Source organism: Pipra filicauda, unplaced genomic scaffold (genome assembly GCF_003945595.2).
Source record: "Pipra filicauda isolate LSUMZ 115617 unplaced genomic scaffold, ASM394559v2 scaffold329_size807674_pilon, whole genome shotgun sequence".
NCBI lineage: Eukaryota > Metazoa > Chordata > Aves > Passeriformes > Pipridae > Pipra > Pipra filicauda.
The window spans coordinates 696,548-711,574 of record NW_024104453.1 but is presented as its reverse complement, the minus strand read 5'-3'; the positions used below and the strand labels follow the sequence as shown (position 1 = coordinate 711,574).

At 45.3% G+C, this 15,027-nt stretch overlaps 1 protein-coding gene across 2 annotated transcripts; it reads right to left on the bottom strand.

Annotated features, from left to right (window-relative positions):
* Positions 1–1,230: 1,230 nt before the first annotated feature.
* MAPK13 (mitogen-activated protein kinase 13) lies at positions 1,231–15,022 on the bottom strand. 2 transcript variants are annotated; one of them, XM_027728449.2, is made up of 12 exons: positions 12,180–15,022; positions 8,990–9,119; positions 8,527–8,585; positions 7,378–7,486; positions 6,337–6,366; positions 5,868–5,915; positions 4,836–4,950; positions 4,395–4,466; positions 3,826–3,905; positions 3,289–3,367; positions 1,838–2,014; positions 1,231–1,528 (listed from the first exon to the last, which is right to left on the bottom strand). In XM_027728449.2, the coding sequence occupies exons 1-12, from the start codon at positions 12,482–12,484 to the stop codon at positions 1,449–1,451; spliced, it is 1,284 nt and encodes a 427-aa protein (XP_027584250.1). In that variant the 5' UTR covers positions 12,485–15,022; the 3' UTR covers positions 1,231–1,448. The 2 variants fall into 2 exon arrangements, with proteins under 2 accessions (XP_027584250.1, XP_039239800.1); XM_039383866.1 differs by having other exon boundaries at positions 1,231–1,497.
* Positions 15,023–15,027: the final 5 nt, after the last annotated feature.

Here is a 15,027-nt window from a genome sequence, read left to right as displayed (position 1 = left end):
GTCTCATCAGCATGGACCATCTGTGCAGCTACAGCAGGATAACATCAGTACTGTCCTATCAAAAAGCAGCAGGCGCTGAAGGGTTATCCCAAGTGCTGCATGGCACGAGCTGCAATAGAGAGACTGCCAAGAAACACAACAACACTGTGTCCGGTTCCCAGTGAAGAGAGATCAGAAAATTCTGGTAATGTTGCAGTTTTCCCTTCCTTGAGGTCTGTACAGCAAAACCAAACATTACTGAAGAAAATTAGAGAGTACTGAAAGCAACATTGCTGAACCAAACCAAAATAACTCAGCAGCTACAGAAGAGGGGGAGATTTGAGAAACGCTGCATGTATTACTGAGTTCACATGCCCTCTCAACAAATACTTTTCTCTAGCCCTGGGGACTATGTGCTCTGAGCTCTGATACAGAGAAGACACTTGTCTCTAGGCACAAATCCCTTGGGATGGACTTTGGAATGACTGGCTGAACCTGACTGATCATCATAGGGAAGAAGGTGTTGCAGTCCAAACAGGTTGTCCACAACCAGCAGATGTACCTGCCTAGCACTGAACTATCTAATGACTGTATCAATAAGCCATGGACCTGCAGATACACCAGTTTCAGCATAGGCTGGAAAACTTCCTGCAGACTTATATTTCAAACTAAGTTATACAACTCCTTGAGATACCCAGTCTATCAGTAGGGGAAGCAGCTTTGAATTCCCAGGCTATGCTTGCAACTAGCGGTGAGGAGACAGCACTGATCAAAACCCAGGGAATGAAAAAGGGGGGGGAGGAGGAAGGGGAAAGGGAAGAGGAAGCAGCAGTGGCTCTCCAGGGGGGAAGATCCTGAGCAGAGTTATGTGTATAGTATGAGTTTGGAGCTGCTCTGAACACAGACTGATCCCATGATCAACTGCATTCCCATGGTGGCCTGGAGCTGACACTATCCCAGCAGCCTTGCTATGCTGGATGCTGTGTAACTGCTCAGGAAAGGAGGACACAGTCAGAGTTAGATTGGATAAAGTTTTGTTCTGCTGAATGTCACTCTTTCTGATCATTTTGCTTGGGACTCACTTCCCAGTCAGTTTTACCTTTTTCTTTACCTTATCCATAATTAATGTACTAAACCCTGTGCTTGAAAAGACTAATGAGAAAGAATGAACCCCCTTCTCTCTCAAGTGGACAAATACAGTGGTAAAAAAACAAACAAACAAAAAAAATCCACCAGGTAAAATTCTCCCACTTAAAGTTTCAACAAGAATATATTTATCTTTTATGTTGAAAACTGTGTGGAGTGCTTCCCTTTTGGTAGAACAAAGTTCAATACCCACAGCATAGTGCCATCCTTGTGTTGGCACACCGAGAAGTCCCACAGGCCAAACGATAGCCACCAGCAAGGCAGTGTGGAATAAATCCCATCTGTCGTCGAGAAGTGAATCCCAGCCACAGCTGCATCAGTCACTATAATGACATCCCACTTTGCTTCTTGGAATCCTTCCGTGCAATGGGACTGAAGGACAAGATCTCCTTGTAAATAAGCTCTTGAAAAACATAACAAAATAACCACGAATGTGTGATTTTAGAGGACACAAATGAAAGCTTGAATGTTATACATGCAGAAAGGAGGTATTCAGTGACAGGTACGAGATGGAAGAGAAAGGAGAGAGGCAAAAAAAGTCTGCCTGAAGAGCTGGAGGGATCTTTGCTGAATGCAGAACAGCAAGAGCAAGGTAAAAGATGTGCACTACCATTGAGGCATCAGCAGGCAAACACAGCATGTGCACAGGAAAGAGAGAGGGGTAGGAAAGTCCCATGCTAGACAGGAACTTCAAAGAAAATAAACTTCTTACTTTTCCACTCATCTATTGAAAGCTTTTCATGTTCCAGAGAATCATCATAGGACTGTTGTGCTTCTGTCTCCTCCTCGACATCTCGGAACTGGTCGAAAAAGGGGTGAGCCAATGCCTCTGTGGCTGTAAGGCGCTTTTCCACATCAAGCTGCAACATCTTGTCAAGCAGGTCCACAGCTGTAGGAGAAGATGGGAACAGGGCTAAGTAAGGTGCTGTGGAGAATAGGAATCGTGTGCATGAACCCTGCAAGCTGATGGGACTGGTATTTCCAGTACAGCATCTCCAGACCTGAAAATGAAAGAGATTCCTCAACCCGGTCAAGGCAGTGAGGAGCTCCTGTCAGTGGAGTTGCAAAGTCTGCCCAACAGCACCCTCAGGGAGCTCTTACTAACAGAACTTAAACTGTGCAGAAATAAATTAGTCTTGAATAAGCTTTGGGGCTGCATAGGTGGGGCTGCAGAAGGATGAAGAGCAAGCCAGTAGCCTCAAGATATTTTTCAGTTTTTATAATTTGCTTTCACTCAGAGTCCTGCATCTCAAAGTAGTCTTAACATGAGTAATCCATATAGAAATCTATACTTCTGTGGTAAACAGGAGGGCAGGAAACTCAGATAGCATCTAGTCTGTCAGCCCCATTCCCACTTGGTTTTAACATTTTAATGCTTTCTTTTTTTTCAGTTTTTAGAACAGCTTTCCTTGCTTTCATCTCTAAGCTACTTGGGAAGAGAGCTCTTTGTAAGAGATCAGTTTTGACTCTGAAACTTATAAATTAACATCGGCTGTCTGTTAAGGATCACTAGATCCAGGTATTCAACAAAGAGGATCTACACTGTACTAAGAAAAAAAAAAAATACTGGAGTGGACTGTGGGGGTCTCATAGCACTTTATCAAAGCCCATGGTGCCTTAGATGTTAGGCTGGGAATTAATAATGAACAAAGAAGAGCTGGTTTGTTTATCTAAGAGCTACTGATCATATTGTCACCTGCTTGGCTACAACAAGAACAACTTCAGGAAGCTAATGTCAGCAAAAATTCATTCTAAACTTTCATACTAATTGGAACTGATATATGCAACTGTCCTAATCCTTAATTTGCAACCCAGAACCAGGACATCCTGTTATATCCAGCATCTGCTTTCTTCTGGTTTGTTAAGACGAAAGTCAGAAGTTTATCTCTTCCATAAATATTGTATGTTACAGACTGTGTAATTTTAAAATTAAAAGAAAAAAAGTAGTAAATGGCTAAGAACAGCAAAACATCACTATTGCAATAAAGAATCGTTTTGTTTTTTACTTGATACATATTTGCCCTGGGAGGGGCAGGGGCATAGCCTGCAAGGGAGAAATTATAAGAATTATAAGAAAAAGGAGAAATGAAGTTGAAGCTGTGGTGGTCAGCTTGCCTCTTTTCCAACTGTGAAAACTCGTGAGAAATGCTGGAGATTACTTACCCTGAGGATTTGCTTTAGGGAAAAGCACAGACAAATCTTTCTTGGGGATTTTAGGAAGGGACTTGATATAACTCTTAGCCTGAAAAAGCAAGGAAAGCACAATTACTGCACGTGGACAAGCGTGAGGGGATGTGAAATACAGCTTTCAGATCTCATGGCTCTAATGAGCAAAGGCAAATGGAGAGAACGGCAAATCGTCCCAGATGTCACATTTCAGTGAGCAGTTTACAAGGAAGTATTTTTATCAATTGAGATACAGAAATACTTCTGTTTTAAGAGCCAAGCTAGAGAACAGAGAAGCTTGCTGGTTTGCTAGGGCATCAGGCACCTCACATGGGAGTTCCTGCAATCCACACCAAGTCCATCAGATGTGCCACTAGCAGAGAAATGTCTTCCTTGCCAAGGGGAAAAGGCTGCTGTTGCGATTCCTCACTGCTGCTGTAGAGGCAGCACCTCTCCCATCTCAAACAGACATGTTAACCTCTTCCCCACCATATCTCTGCCAGCAGGATCTAAATCCATAGTGAACTTTTTTACCGCTTTATCCTCCAACTTCTCCAAGAAGTCTTCTCCTGGATGCCCCGTTACTTTCAGGATCTGAGTCAGTTGATCCAGGTCTGGCAAGCTGTGTTAAAGACTGCCCATTGAGGAGCGAGCCCTGGACACCCTCCCACAACTCAGCTCAGTTTGTAATGATACAAACCCAACAGAGTTGCACAAGTTCATTAGACTGGCAAAAAGAGCTCCAAGGCTTTTCTTCCTGGCATGCCATTTTCATCAACAGATAATTTTTCTGGCACAGCTATGCCAGGACACATGTCCATGGTCTTGGGGGGATATGCAAAGGTTTGGGGATGGAGCTATGGCCATGCAAGGTTGAACTGGTAGAGCTCTAACCGCAAGGTAGGGCACACATGGCCAGCACAGAAATGTATTTCTAAGGTCCCCTCTTACCTTCTGCTTTCCTCACCAAAAAGACTGGTCCCTGTGATTACCTTCCGGTAAACCAGACTGACACCTATTTTTCTCAGTAGCCTCATTCATTAAAAAGCGCACACCAAGAATTACTACTCCCTCCAAGGAAAAGGTTCAGCTTGAAAGGATACAGTCTTTGCCTTTAAACAGCGTTTTCCCAGTCAGCATTTCTGCCATGATACAGCCAATAGACCAGATATCCACTGTTCAGAGTGAAAAAGGGGAGGTGGGGAGGGGAGAGAGGGGAAAAAAAAAAAAGGAAAAAAAAAAAGGACAATGAAAAGGCAGCAATGATTGCTGGGGCTGTCGCTTTTGTTGTTGCTTGCAGCAGGGACTGATTTAAATGTTACTCCCATTCTCCTCTGTTCTTTCTATGCTGCTAAAATCTCTGCTTTCATCATTTCCCACAAGCACTAGCTTTGGGAGTGGCACAACACCTTTGGGATCTTCTCCGCTCCCAGGAACACTGATGATAAAGAAGAAAAACAACTGGACGATTACGTGAGGTTTGACCCAGCAGGATCCCCAGGCTCGTCATCAGATAGTCACGCTGCAGAGGCAAGGCTGCTCACCTGTCTGGTTGTAATGCATCCAGTTCAGGATGACTTCTGGGGCTCTGTACCATCGTGTAACCACATAGCCAGTCATTTCAGCATCAGCATGTCTGGCCAAGCCAAAATCCAAAATCTGCAGTTGCAAAGGAAGACGAAGAAGGAAGGGCAGGAAAGAAAAAAGAAATCCTATGGGCAAGTAAGACTCCACTTCTAAGAGAAAATTAAGCAGATCCAATCAGATAATAACAAAGCTCCAACTACACCACAGCCAATCACGGGATGGTTCAAAGACTTAACAGGTTTGTCTTGATTCCACTGTAAACTGCAAGTCAGTTGCAAAACCAGTTGTTGTGAGAAGACTAGGCTGAAAGGATCAGGGCTCTGTGCTACCTGGAAGGTCACTTTCTTTCTTGAAGCTTAAGTTTCAAGTCTCTGCTTTATTTGAGTTGGTCTATGACCTAGTGGTGAAGCCATGCTCCCAGGCCACCACGACTCACCCTTTCCTATAAGAACACTTTGCAGCTGACAGAGGATGGCCTCTCCCTCAGTACTGAACTCAATACTCAATACTCCCTCAATACTTGACCCAACCATTACAGGCAATGAAGCCACTACCTGTAATATACATTACAGAAAATACATGCTAGAGCACCACACCAGCAAACTGCAAGCAAACCTTTCAGACCAATACTAAAAATAACTTTGTCTGGAATCACAACCATAATGTCAATGGGAACCAAAAGGCAACTGTAGTTGATCCCTGAACCCTTCAGGGATCGTTCACCTAATGCAAGTGTTGCTCAGCAGTATTGAATTTATCTAGGAAGTCATTACAAACTGCCATGCCGCAGGAATTACAGTGACAGGATGTTATTTGAAGTTTTGCGCCTTGATTCAGCAAGTTACATCAGCAGGTATTTCCCACTGCCTGCAGTTGCCAAATAACAAAACGAAAGGAGGAAACGTGACAGTACCAAGTTCTTGCTGGCAGAGCAGTTCCTCCATGATCTGATATGCTACATGCTTCCAAAGTGGTGCTTTTCCACCTACCTTTAGCTGACAGTCTTCGTTCACAGCCAGGTTACTTGGCTTCAGGTCCTACAACAGACAAGAGCAGAAAAATACGGATGCATCGAGTTGCAACACATCAACACAAGGCTCAGCTGAACCTCTGCTTGCCTTTGATGGGGTCTCGTAACATCCCAAGTCAAGTAACAATTCAGCAAAGATACCATGCCTGCTATACTGTACAGCTTTAGATTGCTGTTTTATTTTTTCTGAAACAGTTTTAATTCAAGAAGCATCATAAAATGCTTCTCAGCTCACCAGAAAATACAGCATTTCCTCAAAATGCTGTACAAATGAGCAAATTCAAACATATATAGGGTGTAGGACGGAAAAGAAACTCCAGAGCAGACAGTGCTATTAGTAAAATGATGTCTAAGAATTTAATAACTTTGTGACTATGCTGTGTTTCTCAAACAGACAAAAATCAGAGTAAGAGCAAACATGAACTTACCCTGTGTATGATGCCAGCTGAATGAATATACTGCAATAAAAAGAGGAGCCACAATGTGATCACCAGCAGACAAGACTTTCTGTTCTCCAGCAGAGAAATGGAGCTACAAATCAGAACTTGCTGCAAACACAACTCTGCATCCTGCTACTGCAGGGCAGCAGTTTGAAAAGGAATCTCTCCCCTGAATTGCTGATAGTATTTGCAATGCTATTGCCAGTCTAAAGAAGATGCGTAGAACAGAAGAGGAAGGATGAAGCAATAGTTCCTTAAAGCAAGTACAACAATAGCTTCAAACCATCAAAGACATCAGGATTACAGCAGACGACATGAAAACTTAGTTATTTTGGGTGTTCAAAAAAATAATCTCAGCATAAAAACATAAAATTGCAAAAACTGACTGCATGGCTTTAATCACACCAATTAAACCTTCTGCATGTTCTTCCCCCCCTTTATTTAAACTCAAGATAGCAGTGAACTGGGGAAAGATGTTATTAAGGTGAACTCATGCCTGTAAGCCACTGCTCTGATTCCAGGTGAAGGATGTTAGAGGGCAGCATTAAGACACTGTCTCTACATCCTGGGGTTTTCTGCAATTGCTTTCTGCTCTCTCAAAGCCAGTTACAGAAGCATATTTCTTTCTTATTCTACTAAATTGGAAATCAGTCCCTGTGTCTTCTCCCCTGAGAGCCTCTGTTATGAAGAAGCTCCTTCAGCAGAAGCTCCTGTTGCTGCCAATCTCTTACTCTCAGTGTCGAGTTTTGCTAAGGGTTTTGGCAAGTCAAAGAGCAATGCAATTGCTGCCATGGAAAAACAATCGCAAAGTCTATGGCTGCTGATTGCTTTGATACCCAGCTGACGTAAACAAGCAGTCACTTCCAGTGTGCTGGAACAAGAGCAGTTCAACAGCCAATATCTGTTCTTAGGTGATGCCATAACACCCCCACATCTTCCTATACAGTGTTGGAAGGGAGTTTAGTTAGGGTCAACCCTCTCATATAGAGGAGACAGAGGGAGTCACTAAACTCCTCCAGACCCACTTACCTTCAACCCTTTCAGCATTTGGTAGACCAGGTACTGGATCTTTTCGTCACTGAATTCATGTCCCATGATCTTTTGTAAATCTGTCCGCATGTATGGCATCACCAGGTAGCTAAAAGGTAGTAAGACAAAGCCCTGAGTCTAGAAGAAAAACGCAGGGGACCAGGCTAGCCTTGGGGGGGGGGGGGGGGGGGTTGGCTGCGTTAACTTACTGTAACTAAAATGAGTTGCTGTGACAATGTTCCGGGCTAACTAGCACAGCCTGCAGTGAAGCTGGGATTTCAACCTGCTCAGAAAATTGCTGGTTTTCCTCCTCTTAAATCAGGTATCTGACATCCAGTAAGAACAAGGATCTTTACAATCCTGAATTAGTTTACTTTAGACCTCAAGTGATGTTCAGTTCCGGACAGCCTTTCACCACCCGGAAGCTGAAACATCTTACACAGCAAAACTGTGTTGGCTCCCAATTTTATCTTTGTAATGTTCTCCTGCCCTGCCTCAAAAGACAACCTCTAGCTTTCTTCAGTATCTGCCTGCTGAGACCACTAATTAGTTGACGGTCTTCCTGCAGGAACTGCTCTGAGAACCTTCAAATGCTTTTCCTGCAGGCTGCTAAATACCCAGCCATCAGCCAAACCCCCAAATCCAAACACATGCTGCTCATTCCTAGTAATGGGGAAGGGAAAGTGACTTGTCCATCCTGACCATAAACACTGAGGGGAAAAAAAAAGAAAAGCCAGAATCAAGATGAAAAGGAAGCCAGATCTTTAAAATTCTCAGTTTAATTGCCCTGGGGCCTGATAAACAAACAGTACTTCTCCCATTCTGAGTGCAGCCTCTTAGCTCAGCAGTCACACAGCATGGATCACACTACATGTGATAGCCATGGAACATAACACATCCCCATTACATAGGTTGGTCTGTACATTCTGTGGTCTCCCAGCTGTGAGTATGGCATGTGATCTATTTATGTATTCTGGGTGCGTTAGCCATGGGAACTGACACGTGCTTTTGATTCTCTGTGTTATTTAGGGATGTCTGGCTTTTAGTCTGGGCCCCTTGTACCTCAACCCAATCTGTTATCCTGCTGCTAAGACACAGGTGTCTTGGGCAATGGCTGAGTCCAGATAGAGCAAAAAACTCCAAACTTACAAGTCCTGGAACCCCTGGTAGGAGGCAGTGGAGGTAAAGACATCAAGCAGCCCGATGACCTGATGGAGGAGAAAAGTCCACATTTAAACCTGGAAAGCATTTACTGTGCACATGGGACTCAGGTAGTAGCTCTCCACTGGCACATGCATCTGCGTGAACACAGAACTCCATCTGAAGAATCCACAGACTCCTCACTGATGCTGCACAAATGTTTTTCTTTTACTAATGGTAGCACCCATTACACATCTGCTTCAGACTGGTGACAACTGGGCACAGCAGAGGTAGCACCTGAACCCCAAAACTGCCTGCACATGCCAAATATCAGTATCTCTCCCTATATTAAAATAATCCATCTCTCTCTATATATATAAAAATAAACATGGTGTCACCTGAAAGAACTTGCTCCCAGGTAGCAAGAAAATATCCCTTGTAGCAGCAGGAAGAGAGAGAAATGAGTACTTACGTTCTCATGTTGCATGTGCTTCAACAGCATCAGCTCTCTGTATGCTCTCTTGGCAAAGATCTCTGACTGGAATGGGCGGCAGAGCTTCTTGATAGCCACTTTCTCCCCTGTCTTCTTGTCTATGGCTGAACTGCAGCAGACAAATAAAAAACAATTCTGACATTGGCAGCATGTTCTAACAAATTTTGTAATCCCAAAAGTCATCTCCTAGAGAAGAGTTAATTCTTGTGGTCACAGAAGAACAGCAAAGAAAGGCCCTTTGAGAAACCCAGTGGAGCTCTGCACAGGAGATGCTACCCTGTGTGGCTTTGGGCAGCAGACCACAGCCTGTGCTCTTTGGATGACTAGGTGGGATTCCTAGCCAAGTATTAGTGGCTCATCTTTATTCCCTATAACCTGCAGAAAGAAGCTGGAGGTAACAGAGCTGTGAGAAGAGGGAAACACAAATGGTTGAAACTCAGAATTAGTTCTAACTCTGCCCTCTTCCCTAATGCAAGGAGGTAAGGGAATAAAGCAACTTTTGCTTTGCCATCTGCCTGGAGGCTCTTGTCTTTTAAGGCAGGGCAGTGCCTTTACTGTACCCTGGAGACAGTGGATGTCACACATTAAAAACACGGGCTGCTGGAATTAATTCTGCTGTATTCAGGATCTTTGACGCTACACATATGCTTCTGTGTAAAAGCAGGTCTGGCTTAAAATGAGAGTCTTCTATAAAGGTAAAACATGGTACAACAGCCATCACCACAGACATGATGTGTTATTCCTTCCGGTCATGTTTGCTGTTTACGTCACTGGCAATCCTGTGACAGTTTCTCTTCTTCTAAAGGCTTTTTGCTCAGACTGCAAAGGAGGCCTCAGGTTCCGAGTGGGAAGGGAGGTCCTCAGAGGTCCTCAGCTGTAATTCGGGATTCTGAGTGGTGCCTCAGCCCCTCCTTGACCCCTCTCAAGAGGCAAACATGAAAAAATCACGCTGTAGATTTCCAGAGCAGTTCCCACAGCTTCTTAAATCCCTATCCCATCTCCCATGGAAACAGAAGGGCTATAAATCATCATATTCAATCCCATGGCTTTTAGCTGCATCCTCCAGCCTTGCACAAACACATTTCCCCATTCAGTCAGTAAAAGCAAAGGAAGTGCAGGAACAGCTACACAAGGCAGCTTCAGCACTGAAGATGCTGTAGGATATCATAGGAGGCCTCTGAGTGAAGAGTTGTCTCAGTTTCAGGACTTCAGCAGATGTCAGCAGAGGGGACAGCACTGTGTAAAGTTTTCTGAGGAACGAGGGAAATAAAGGAAGGCACTTGGACTAGACAGTCAATCAACTTCTGCAGAATTCAAGGCAGATTTCCTAATCTGAGGGTGCGCGTTCTTACCTGCCTTCCCAGCTGCTGACATACAGAGCATCTAACCCCATGTCCCAACACAGGAGAGCAGGGTGATGGAGCTTCAGCCTGCGCAGCACAGACGGCACTAGTCACACCCTTGCCATAAGCACAGCTAGAGCTAATTCAGTTGACGCAGCTGAGAGCCCACCATGTTCTTCCCAGCACAGATTTAATGAACAGATACAGTTTGGGATGACATGGGGCAGGCAGAGCTGTGTCCTTGCCTCAGCTGGCAGAGATCAACCAGACCAGTGTTAAAGGGGTCAGAAGACTCTTCTTTCCCAATTACATTCAGCTGGAAGCCAAATCACTACAGATTTTGGCAAATTAATAAGGGAAGAAACAAGACTTTGCTGTTTCTCCTGACTTACTTTCTCAGCTGCTCAAGAAGGTGTAAAAGCCAGCTGCTGAATAACACTGCAATAGGAAAGTTTCCCAGCAATTCCCAGCAGAGGACAGCAAATCCTAGCTCCACATGCTTCCACCTCTGTTTTGTACAAAAATCGGCAGCAAGCCCTCCCTGCTGAGCACTGTCCATTCGATACTACCACCACCATGGACCTCCAGACTGTTTCAACACCCTTTCCTCCCTCCCTCCTTGAGAGCTCCAGAGCAGCCGAGACTTTCACAGGGAACAGTAAAGATTTGTCTTACTGGTGTTGGGGTTTTTTGGGTGGGGAAGGAAATTTTGAAAGGATTTCTCTTCCTTTTTTTGTCCTGTCTTTGTTTTCCTTCCTGCTTTCCTCAATGGTAAAAACCTGAGAAAACTGTACAAATATAAAAAAATAGTCTAGTCTTGCCTGATTTTGCAGGCCTAACTTAAGCATCTCAGAAGTGTAAAGGCACCTGGACAGCAAAAGGGGCACCTCTCTATAAATTGGAAGCCAAGGGACAAGGACAGAAGCTGGAAAACCAGGGTTTCAGGATTAGTGCTGTGACAGCAGCAGGATAGACTTTGCCCAACACCTATGAAAAGGGATACACCTTTCTTTTTTATTTTTAGCTCAGCATGTTATGAAACAAGGGCTCTGTTCAGATACTATCACGGACTGCTTCATATTTAACCTACCTTTCAAAGAATCGCCCGTCTCCTCCAGTTTGTCAGCGTAAACCAAGCAAGGTCTGACTTCTGCTTGCTCTCACTACAGGCTCCTTTACCCAGGTGAATAATTAACCACAGCTCATGCTGCTCTCTCATAGGTTAGGGATTATTATCGACCATGAAGGAAGTCCTAGTCTGTTACTGATCCTGGTTTACAGTAACGTCTATCTACTTTATGATTTCAAGCTGGAAACAGTATCAGAGCGGGGGTGGTATTGTCCAGCTGCTTAGTCCAGGCAGACCAGCATCAGCTATCCTGGACTAAGCAGCAAGGATACTTTGTTCCAGTATCCACCTCTGGTACCATCTACAAATTTCTTTCGGACACCTAGGTATTCCCTTCCCTGGTACAGTTGCTGCCAGATAATCTTCATGCAAGCTCAAGACCAAAGCAGCTCAAAAGCTGCCTGGCCCCAATGCTGAGGTGACACCCCAAGCTGCTCGGCACCCCTTGCTGCCGTGCCTACACAGTCCCCTCTCTGCCCACCCGGGGTGACCACAGGGGGAAACATTTTCTTCAAGTGACCAAGTCTCCAGCCCGCTGCCTGCACCAGAGCAGGAGACAAACCCCCTCCATCACACATGCAAATGTCCTTTCTTAATGGAGAGGTGTTGACAAGCACCTCCTTGTTTTCCCCCTGGCAGGGAACACCCCTACCTCGCCCCATACTGCTCCTGGCAGTGCAAGCAGGACCCCACTCACCACACTGAGCCGTAGGCTCCAGACCCCAGCGGGTGGAGGGACGTGTATCTCCTGGGCAGCTCCCAGAGGGTGTTGTTCACCTCCTGTCTGTAAAAGCCTCTTCTCCTTGCGATGTTCATCGCCCGACGGGTGTGGGAGTGCCACCCCCCCAGAGTACTGGAGTACGGGAGGGTCTCTGGGGTGAGAGCACGACTGTGAGGCCTCCTGCGCTGGTAAAAAAGGCTCCAGCGACTTTCCTTCTCTGTTTCAGCTGTTGCGAGCGTGAAGGGACATGTCTTTTGGCCCTCCTCCCTCCGCCTCCACATTGGCAGAGGTGAGGCATCAGGTTTTCCGACACGCCTCAGTCTTGTACAGGTGCCTCTGGGCTCTGCTATAGGAGTGGAGCACCCAGCCCTGCTCAGGCACACCCCCGAGAGCCCTGTCACCTGGAGCTCTTACTCTCCTGCCTTCACAAGCCAAGAAATATCCTCATGCAGCTTGGAGGGGGTCTCGTGAAATCCGTCCTCCAAACAAGTGGATGAGTAAGGACTTGAGCTGGGGAATCAACAAGCCACAGCACCTCGTCAGACAAGTAGGGACATTCTTCTTTAAAGCTGATGAAGGACAGCTCCAGCCTCATGACAAAGAACACACGGTGTTACGTCCATAAAAGAGCAAGGAGGCAATGGCAATGTTCTCCAAAGTCTGGCTTCCCAGCAGCGCAGGGACGTGCTGAAAGTACGCTGAGGTTCTCCACCTATATCCAAGTGACTACTGGGAGGAGGTTCAGGAGCAGCTGTGAGATGGGAACATCCTGAGAACTGTTTGCTGCATCTGGTTTCATCTCCCACAGCAGGTCTAACCCTTTCTTGGGGTCTTCACGGACAGCACAGAGCCCAGGTTCACTGCTATGCCTACCATGACCAGGCCAGACCAGCAAACCCAGCCTGCAAGAAGGTCCATTCCTAGTAAGCAGATGGCACCTCAACATTTTGCTCCAACATTAGGAGGCTCAGGCAGGGCTCCCACGCAGGAGGTAGGTGCATCCTACATGCTTCCCAAAGGAAGTGACTAAGCTGTGCCTTACCAAGCCAGCCTAGCTGCTTACACAGTGTTCTACCTCACCAGCCCTCCACCCTGCCTAGAGCCTCTGCTCCTTCCATACAGGTAATCTGCAAAAGGTGTCCCTGCTCCAAGAATATCTGTGCAGCAAAATTAGAGCCAAGCTACCTGGCAAATGAAAAACACACAAAAAGCACTATCAGGGGTTGGGAAAGATTCACTGTTCCTGCTTACAGGCAACCACTGCAACACCCATCAGCACTGACCCTTATGTTCTTCAAGTAATCATGCTACAGCCACAGGCACAGCCTGCTGCTTTATAAAATACAAGCTAGGGACAAGGCATTGTGGTAGTATTTTAACCCTGCTTATGCATATCTGTGTAAATCAGCCCTGGCTGTAGCAACAGCACAGTCAGGAAATGAACCATCTGCTTGGCTGGGTTCTATAAATACACCTGTGAGCAAGAAGTGTCACAGCAAAAACTCCTGGTCCATAAGCAAACATGTAACTCCTTGGTTATTTGATGAATGCAACTCTTGCTCAACTACTTGTGCACGTGAAGGTAATCAGCACGCAATTAAGGAGTCCTAAATAGCTGCAGCATGTCTGGGCTGTAAAAATATGAGTTAATTCAAGTGAACAAATCAGACAGTAAATTTTAGATTCATAGAAACCTTTAGGTCGGAAAAGATAATCTTGAAGGTCAAATCTAACCGCAAACCTAACTCTGCCACATCCACCAAAAGAAGTGATGGGATGACCCATACATTCTTCTCCAGGCACCTTGACAGTGCTGCTGGAGGTGATGATAAGTTACAATTTTTACTATCGCTTCCCTTCTAGTAATAGACATTTCATCATGGACCTACCCAAACTCCCAGTATGTTGTTCTCACCTGTGATGGCCCTACCATTGACTGGAGCATAGTTGGACAACAATTTGCAAGGGCTGCACACTGACTGTTAAGCTTCATGAGAGTAATTTGATTTTATAGGTGTAATTTCCCCCCTCCCAATTAAATTCTCACTGAGTTTTAGGTTTGTTTTTTTTTTTTTTTTTCTTTTTTTTGCTAACCAGGATATATTGTAACCGAGCACATTCTGGAATTGTACATCTTGGGTGTTCTGAATTTTTTTCCCAGAAAACAACAAATGGCTGGTCGTGTTTAGGCTTTTTGCTCCCTCTCCTCTGTTTGCACCTAGGCCAACAGATGGTGAAAGCCAACAAGAAGGCTCATGGAGCTGAGAGAACACCCCCTCACTGTTTTTTGTACTTCCTCAAATCAGCGGCTGCACAGCTCTGTGCACACATTGTGGGGATCAGCTGCCTGACTGGGATCAACACAACCCCCCTGGTTCATCATGGCCTGGGAACTTCAGTGACTGAGGGTTGTGCCAGTGTGAAGAACACAGCTTTGCTCAATCTGAGTTCTTCTGAGTAAGTAGCTCTGATACACAATAGAAGTTGGAAAAGCTCCGCTATGGTACAGATCTTTCCACCAACAACTATACAGCAACTGAAGAGGGAAAAAAAAAAAATCACTTTTAAATAGCAAACAAGCACAAACCAGTCCTACTGGGGAAGGGTCCCAGGGCCAGGTAAGCAGCAGAATGCTAGTCTATTTGTGTTGAATTATTGCTTCCCTGCGCTAAACAAAAAATAAAAGGTGGGGCTTTTTTTCTGTGTCCCATACTCACAGTCAGACTCTAAGCTACTTTTTTGTAGCAAAGAATTCACTTGGGACAAATAAGGACAAGAAGCTCCATGTCAGCAGAGTCAGCCACCAAGACACGGCCTCGACTCC